The 9,109-nt window shown below is 47.0% G+C and overlaps 1 protein-coding gene across 1 annotated transcript in view; it reads right to left on the bottom strand.

Annotated features, from left to right (window-relative positions):
- Nucleotides 1-8,461, bottom strand: part of LOC145339588 (E3 ubiquitin-protein ligase RNF220-like) — a 41,241-nt gene extending 32,780 nt beyond the window's left edge. The window contains exons 1-2 of the mRNA XM_080184084.1: nucleotides 8,351-8,461; nucleotides 6,722-7,310 (exon numbers count right to left, since the gene is read on the bottom strand). Of these exons, the coding sequence (XP_080040210.1) occupies nucleotides 6,722-7,310; nucleotides 8,351-8,461 (700 nt within the window). The remainder of the gene's footprint in view (nucleotides 1-6,721; nucleotides 7,311-8,350) is intronic.
- Between the last annotated feature and the right edge of the window lie 648 nt (nucleotides 8,462-9,109).

Consider the following 9,109-nt stretch of genomic DNA (forward strand, 5'->3'; position numbering starts at 1 on the left):
TGAGTAAGATTCTCTGTCAGAGGGTCGGTGCAGAATCGATGGGCCAAATGGCTTCCTTCTGCACTGTAGGGATTCTATGATACCTCAAAAGTAATTCATTAGTTGTGAAGTGTTTTGTGTTGTTACGAGGATGTGGGAGGTATTATTAGTTTTTTAATTCAGGATGTGAGCGTGGCCCTTATTGCCCAGGCCTAATTGCCCCTGAGCAGGTGGCGGCTGCCAGCCCTCCAAGCGAGCGGTTTGATGGGCCATTTCAAGAGGGCAGTTCAGAGTCAGTCATTTCACTGTGACTCTGGAGTCACGCATGGAAACAAAGAAACTAGAAGGAGGAGTAGGCCATTCAGCCCTTCGAGCCTGCTCTGCCGGTCATTATGATCATGGCCGATCACCAAATTCAATATCCTGATTCCCATTTCCCCCCTCATATCCCTCAATCCCTTTAGCCCCAAGAGCTATATCTAATTTCTTCTTGAAAACACACAATACCTCAAATACTTTCTGTGGGAGTGAATTCCACCACCCTCTGGGTGAAGAAATTTCTCCTCACCTCAGTTCTAAAAGGTTTCCCCCTTATCCTCAAATTATGACCCCCTAGTTCTGAACCCCCACCACCTCCATCAGGAACATTCTTTCTGAATCCACCCTGTCTAACCACATTAGAATTTTATAAGTTTCTATGAGATTCCCCTCTCACTCTTCTAAACTCCAATGAATATAATCCTAACCGAGTTTGTCTCCTCTCGTACGACAGAGGGAGGAGCCAATTCCTGCTCCTGACCTCTGCCCTGTGACCTTTGCCTTTATTAGCCGAGGCATAGAATGTAAGAGCAGGGAGGTTATGATGGAGATGTATAAAACACGCATGAGGCCACAACTAGAGTGTTGTGTGCAGTTCTGGTTGCCACATTGTAGGAAGGATGTGATTGCACTGGGACAGAGTGCAGAGGAGATTCACTAGGATGTTTCCTTGGCTGGAGTGTTTCAGCTATGAAGAGAGAGGCTGGTTAGGCTGGGACTGTTTTCCTTAGAGCAGAAAAGGCTGAGGAGGGAATCTGATCGAGGTGAACAAAATTGAGGAACATAGATGGGGGAGATAGAAAGAAACGTTTCCCCTTCGCAAAGGGGCCAATAAACAGGAGGCAGAGATTTAAGGAAAAGTTTTTTTGACGCAGAGGGTGGTGAGAATCTGGAATTCACTGTGTTAAAGGGTGATAGAGGCGGGAACCCGCACAACATCTAAGAAGCATTTGGATGAGCACACAAGGCTACAGACCAATGCTAGAACATGGGATCAGAATAGATAGATGTTTGATGGCTAGCACAGACCACGATGGGCTGAAGGGTCTCTTTCTGTGTTGTGAAACTCCATGAGTGTACGTGCACCATTAACACCACTAGATAGGATCAGACTTGGGTGTTGTTTCATGGGGAACAGACTCCTGGTTTTGAGGATGGGACTGTGAAATACAGGAGGATCGTTGCTGACCCATTCCTCCTGTAAGTGTTTGGGCCTCAGGCAAGGGCTCAGAAAAATATTAATAACTTGAAATTATTAAAATGAGCCAGATTAGAGACAGATTGGATTTGATTTATCATTGTCACGTGTATTTGGATACAATGAAAAATATTGTTTCTTCTACACTATACAGACAAAGCATACCATTCATAGAGTACATAGAGGAGAAGGGTGGGAGAGGGTGCAGAATGTAGAGTTACAGTCATAGCTAGGGTGTAGAGAAAGATCAACTTAACATAAGGTAGGTCCATTCAAAAGTCCGACGGCAGCAGGGAAGAAGCTGTTCTTGAGTCGGTCAGTATGTGACCCCAGACTTTTGTATTTTTTTCCCAACGGGAGAAGGTGGAAGAGAGAATGTCCGGGGTGCGTGGGGATCCTTGATTATGCTGGCTGACAGAGACAGATCGGTGACTCTGAGCAAGTTATTGGGCGCTTGTAAAAAAAAAATCCAATATTTTGTGTCGATTTAAAGTTTATTTATTAGTGTCACAAGTTGGCTTGCATTAACACTGCAATGAAGTTACGGTGAAAATCCCCTAATGTGATAAAGTGAGGGAGAAAAGGTGTTCTGCGGAATAGGGGCGAGAATAAAGTGCTTTTTAAACTAAAATGTGTTGTCTCATTTTGTGTGGGTGTTAAAACAGCCAGTGAGAATAGAGACCGGGACAATTATTAAAAGCCTATCCCTGAATTCTATCCTTTGCAGCTGCCCATTAATTAATGGAAGATGATTAAAAATCAAATACATTTAGGATAGGGATTTCGGAAAAGATATTCGGGATGCTCAGAATTAGCAACTGTTGAACAAACTGACACATTTGAAGGGACAGTTTCTGAGAGATTAGTTTGGCTGGTGAATGGTTAGTTTGGACACAGGGCTGATATTCCCTTATTGAATTCCCTTTAAATTTCATGTCCCGTCGCTTCCGATGGGAGATTTAAGCCGGGGTCTCCCTGCTTCCTAAGATCGATCCTTTTGTTTGAGGACCACTGGATCTCCCAGTGCGAGGGTTGGGATGGTTGGGGTTGGGGTGGGGGGTTACCAGTAAATCTTAAAAAAAACAGCCAGCAGTCCCAGAACAAAAGAGGTTCACGCCACTGTAAAGGGAGCATCTCGCCGGGACATCAATCAGGGGCAGAGACAGCCATTAAAATAATCAACATGCATTTTTTAAACTTTAACAGCCCATCACCTCCCTGTCATCCAGCCCACCCTGCTACCAGGTGGCCATTACAATGAGCCGTAGACCACCCGCCCCCACCCCACCTCCCCCCCCAACCCACCACCTCCCTTTATTACCATGAGAAAACGAAGGGACACAAACGAGAGGACAAAGATCTCGTGAAAGTGAGAGGGGGGCCTGACGGGGACAAAATGACAAATCCCCAGTGCTTGCACACTGACCTCCGCCGGGTCAAGTTCTGTTCTTTACCTCGCCCCCCTGAGTGCCTGCCCTGCGGCCCCTCCAGCTGGGTGGCCACTTCCTACACCAGAGCGTCTTACAAGTGGAGAGACCACTCAGCCCCTCAAGCCTGTCCCACCATTCCGTCGGACAATCTGTATCTCATTTCTGTCCACCTACTGTCACTCTAACTCTCAAGCAAACCAACCTCCCATCCATTGACTCCGTCTACACTTCCCGCTGCCTCGGGAAAGCAGACAGCATAATTAAGGGTCCCAAAAATACTCTCTTCCATCTGGAAAAAGATACAAAAGTCTACTACAATTCTCACCAACTTTTACAAATGCACCATAGAAAGCATTCTTTCTGGTTCTATCACAGTTTGATATGGGCTCTTGCTCTGCCTGAGACTGCAACAAACTACAAAAGGTTGTGAATGTAGCCCAATCCATCACGCAAACCAGTCTCACATCCATTGACTCTGTCTACACTTCCCACTGCCTTGGAAAAGCAGCCAGCAAAATCAAGGACCCTCATGCACCCCAGACATTCTCTCTTCTACCTTCTTCCATTGGGAAAAAGATACAAAAATCTAAGGACACGTACCAACTGACTCAAGAACAGCTTCTTCCCTGCTGCTGTCAGATCTTTGAATGGACCTACCATATGTTGAACTGATCTTTCTCTACACCCTCGGGTCGGGTGTATAATGTAGGGATTCTATGATTCATCTGGAAATGAACTCTAGTTCTCCCTCAGTGTACCCGAACAGGCACCGGAGTGTGGCCACTAGGGGATTTTCACAGTAAGATTATAGAATAGAATCCCTACTGTCCAGAAGGAGGCCATTCGGCCCATCAAGACTGCACTGTAAACAATCCTACCTCGGCCGTATCCCACATATTTATCCCGTTAATCCCTCTAACCTACTTATCCCGCGACGATAAGGGGCAATTTAACACAGCCAATCAACCTAACCAGCACTGTGGGAGGAAACCGGGGTGCCTAGAGGAAACCCATGCAGATACGGGGAGAATGTGCAAACTCCACACAGACAGCGACCTGCGATTGGAATCAAACCCGGCTCCCTGGTGCTGTGAGGCTAATCAGCGTGCTGCCCTAACTTAATTGCAGTGCTAGTATAAGCCTACAAGTGATACTAATAAATAAACATTAACCTTAACTCTACGTCCTCTTGCCGCTAAAGCCATCAGGTCAGTTCCAGAAAGTTGATTTGTCTCCGAAAGCCCAATGATCCCACTAGCAAGGATGGAAGAACAGTTCGGCACAGGAACAGGCCCTTCGGCCCTCCAAGCCTGTACTGATCATGATGCCTGCCTAAACTAAAACAGAGTCCGTATCCTTCCATTCCCATCCTATTCATGTATTTGTCTAGATGCCCCTTAAATGCCGCTATCGTATCTGCTCCCACCCCCTCCCCGGGCAGCGCGTTCCAGACACTCACCACCCTCTGTGTAAAAAAACTTGCCTCGTACATCCCCTCTAAACTTTCCCCCACGCGCCTTAAACCTATGTCCCCTACGACTTGACATTTCCACCCATCGGACCATCCACTCTGCCCCTGCCACTCGTAATCTTGTAAACCTCTACCAGGTCACCCCGCAACCTCCGCCAGGCAACTTATTCAAATGACTCCGAAACAGTTTGTTCCTGCGTGACTCAGAACTGCAAACTGGCTTGAACTGACAGGCTGGCGCTGCAGTTGAAGATAAAAGGTTCAGCCACCCTTACTAATCCCCTTGGACGTCATGCCTCTCAGTCAGGAAGTCTTCACACACACGGAGTGAGCTCCACACCGAGAGTAAGTGGAGGTGGTGTGGCGGCAAAGAGGGAGGTCTGAAAATTAGACAAGCCGCATTAGCCGTGGAGTGCACCCACTCCACACCCCCCTCCCCCTCCCCGCCCAACAGCAATCACCCACATGGGGACAGATCTTAGATACGGGGGCTGTGTGGCCTGAAAGACGACCCACAGGGAGACAGGAACCCAGCCAGTCAGTCCCCTCTCACAGCCAATTAACAACACAACAGGCCGACATGAGAACAATCCCCTCCCAACAAATGGGCCTCATTTCACACTTAACACAATCTGTGTCCGATCCCCAACCGGCACAAAAGAATTTCAATGATGAGGATCTCGCCTGTGGATCTGATGAGGCTGGGAGCATCCCTCCCCTGTCACAGCCCTGAATATTCCTTAACCCTTTTGTGCCACCGGTCCGACCTTCCTCGAGGGTTACGAGGAAAATCAAAATCAGACAGAGAGCCTGGCCCTGGAGCACACACAATCTTCCGGGATAGGATCGCTGACTCAAAAAAGGACAGTGAAAAGTTAGCACCTTTCGACAAAGTGTCATCCGGACTCGAGACGTCAGCTCTTATCTCACCTTACAGCTGCTGCCTGACCTGCTGAGATTTTCCAGCGTTTTCTCTTTTGGTAAAAGATAACTTTTGGCTTGATGTGTTTTATTATCGCCGCATGTATTAGCAAACAGTGAAAAATATTGTTTCTTGCACGTGCGCGCTACAGACAAAGCATACCGTTCATAGAGAAGGAAAGGAGAGGGTGCGGAATGTTGTGTTACAGTCACAGCTAGGGTGTAGGGAAAGATCAGCTTAGTGTGAGGTAGGTCCATTCAAAAGTCTGACAGCAGCAGGGAAGAAGCTGTTTTTGAGTTGGTTGGTACCTGACCTCAGACTTTTGTATCTTTTTCCTGACTGAAGAAGGTGGAAGAGAGAATGTCCGGGGTGCGTGGGGTCCTTAATTATGCTTAGCAGGGAGTGTAGACAGTGCTGATAGCTGGGAGGCTGGTTTGTGTGATGGATTGACCCCATCCATTGGCTCTGTCTACACTTCCCGCTGCCTCAGCAAAGTAGCCAGCATAACCAAGGACCTCACGCACCCCGGACATTGTCTTTTCCACCTTCTTCCGTCAGAAAAAAGTTACAAAAGTGTGAGGCCACGTACATCCCTGCTGCCGTCAGACTTTTGAATGGACCTACCTTGCATGAAGCTGATCTTTCTCTACACCCTAGCTATGACTGTAACACTACAATCTGCACTCTCTCCTTTCCTTCTCTATGAACGGTATGCTTTGTCTGTACAGCGGGCAAGAAACAATACTTTTCACTGTATGTTAATACATGTGACAATAATAAATCAAATCAAATCAACATCAAATCAAGGAGAACTGGTCTAACTATTACCTTGCATCAGTTCTCTTCACCCTATGAACAACATTCTTTGTCTGTATAGTGCGCAAGAAATAATACTTTTCACTCTATACTAATACATGTGACAATAATAAATCAAATCAAATACATGGGCACCACCAGCTGGCCAGATTTATTGCCCATCCCTAGTTGCCTGAGGGCAGTTGAGAGTCAACCACATTCCTGTGGCTTTGGAGTTACAAGTAGGCTAGACCAGGTAAGGACAGCAGATTTCCTTCCCTAAAGGGATATTAGTGACCCAGATGGGTTTTTCCGACAATGGTTTCATAGTCATCAACAGATTCTCAATTCCAGATTTTTTTTGTTGAATTCAAATTCCACCACCCACCGTAACAGGATTCGAACCCGTGTCCCCGGAACATTAGCTGGGTTTCTGGATTGATATTCTGGCAATAATACCACTAGGCCATCCCCTCCTTGTACTAAACTGATCCCCGATTGTAAAGGCAGCATCACACCAGCTCAGGTAGACAGACTTTCAACTGAATCAACCCCGTCGCTCTCTTAAAACTGAATCACAAGTAACGCAACAAACTTCTGTTCCTTACTCTTACTCCTGTCTTGCTGGGAGTTCTTCCATGGAATGTCAGGATTCGACATGCTTCCCGGTCCCCCCACAGCATCACGTTTGGTAACTGTCGGCGAACCTGAGGAATTGTGAGCCCGATCTGAGGCAAGATACCGGATCTGAGGAGGCTCCACGCTCGGAAGGGGTTTTGGTCTCTTTGAGGCCTGGTATGCAGGCCGGAATGGCTCGACCTCTGGATAGGACGGGAAGGACTGAAGGGTACCGTATCCCAGCATGCTAAACTGCGGGTGCAGGTGCAGGAGCGGGACGGGGTACTCAACACTGGGACGATCCGGTTGATGGTACACGGGTGCCAACGTGTAGGAGGGGCCCAGGAACGGAACCTGCCCTTTCTCCAGCGTGACTGGCACTGCGAAGGTTCGGGGCTGCTGGCAGAAGGTGGTGGTCCCTCTGGTGCTTTCCGTCGCCGTGGATGCCAAGACCATCAGCGCTGCAGGGGTCAAGGAATTCAGTAGGCCAGGCGAATTTTCCATCCTTAATTCCTCACGTCCTCCGGAACTCCCTAGGAATGATAATCCGATGTTGATAGTTGTCCGCAATTCCTGTTTCTTTCATAAACACATCGCACAAAGACTTTTCAACCATCTCCGCTCTGTAGAAGGATCACTTATCCCCTTTATAGAATCATCAAATCCCTGCACTGCCAAAGGAGGCCATTTGGCCCATCGAGCCTGCAGAACAATCCCACCCCCAGGCCCTACCTCCATATTTGCCCTGCTGATCATCCTGACACTAAGGGCAATGCAGTATGTCCAATCAACCCAACCTACACATCTTTGGACACTAAGGGGCAATTTAGCATGGCCAATCCACCTAACCTGCACATCTTTGGACACTAAGGAGCAACTTAGCATGGCCAATCCTCCTAACCTGCACATCTTTGGATACTAAGGGGCAATTTAGCATGACCAATCCACCTAACCTGCACATCTTTGGACACTAAGAGGCAATTTAGCATGGCCAATCCACCTAACCTGCACATCTTTGGACACTAAGGGACAATTTAGCATGACCAATCCACCTAACCTGCACATCTTTGGACACTAAGGGGCAATTTAGCATGGCCAATCCACCTAACCTGCACATCTTTGGACACTAAGGGGCAATTTAGCATGGCCAATCCACCCAACCTGCACATCTTTGGACACTAAGAAGGAATTTAGCATGGCCAATCCACCTAACCTGCACATCTTTAGATTATGGAAGGAAACCAGAGCACCCGGAGGAAACCCATGCAGACATGGGGAGAACATGCAGACTGCACACAGACGGTCACCCAAGGCTGGAATCGAACCTGAGTGTCTGGCGCTGTGAAGTAGCAGTGCTAAGCACTGTGCAAGTGGAAAGAAATGTGAACACTTTGGTACAGCCAGTGCTGCTGTAATGAGCTGAGAACTGTCCTGTATCAGTGTGGATCTCACTGCAGTCTGCCGGAATCAACTATCCAGTTCCTTCACCAGCAGCAAGAAGGACTGGAACCTTTTAAACTCATACTAACAAAAATATTGACTGCTGGTGGAGATATTTCCTCTCTCAGTGTTAGTGGGACTATTAACATGATATTGCTGGTTTATTATAAGTAACATACCAATTCAATGTCCCTTCCCTCATCAGCTGGATCACTTAGGTTTAGCTCCCCGGTCAGTGGACACTTTCTGTTAACACTTTGTCGATTGCAACCCCATTTACACAGGGCCATCCGCCTAACTAACATTGGACATCGCAGAATCCCAGTTATTTCCCAAGTACACAAATCGGAAGTTATTAAAGCAATTGAGAAACTTTTCCTTCAATTTCCTGTCACACAGGCAACAGGAATATCTTCCCACTAAAACTTCACCAAGATCCACAGGGGAGATGTTAAGAAAGCAGTGTCTGAAAACAGAGAGAGAAAGAGAGGTATATATAGAGAGAGAGAGAGAGACAAAGAGAGATAGAGATATAATTAAAGTTAAAGTTTATTTATTAGTCACAAGGAAGCCTTACGTTAACACTGGAATGAAGTTCCTGTGAAATTTGCACACTAGTCGTCACACTCCAGCGCCTGTTCGGGTCAATGCATCTAACCAGCACACCTTTCAGACTGTATCTCTCTCGATATCTATATCTCTCTTCAGATAGAGCGAGAGAGAGAGAGATAGAGAGATGGAGAGAGAGAGATAGAGATATTGAGAGAGAAAAACAGATAGATAGAGATAAAGAGAGAGAGAAAGATAGTGAGAGATAAGGAAAGAAATAGAGAGCGAGAAAGAGAGAGATAGAAAGAGATAGAGATAGTGTGTGTGTGTGTGTGTGTGTGTGTGTGTGTGAGAGAGAGAGAGAGAAAAACCAGCCCCAGCGTTAATCC

Source organism: Carcharhinus amblyrhynchos, unplaced genomic scaffold (genome assembly GCF_965287045.1).
Source record: "Carcharhinus amblyrhynchos unplaced genomic scaffold, sCarAmb.v2.hapA scaffold_550, whole genome shotgun sequence".
NCBI classification, from domain to species: Eukaryota; Metazoa; Chordata; class Chondrichthyes; order Carcharhiniformes; family Carcharhinidae; genus Carcharhinus; species Carcharhinus amblyrhynchos.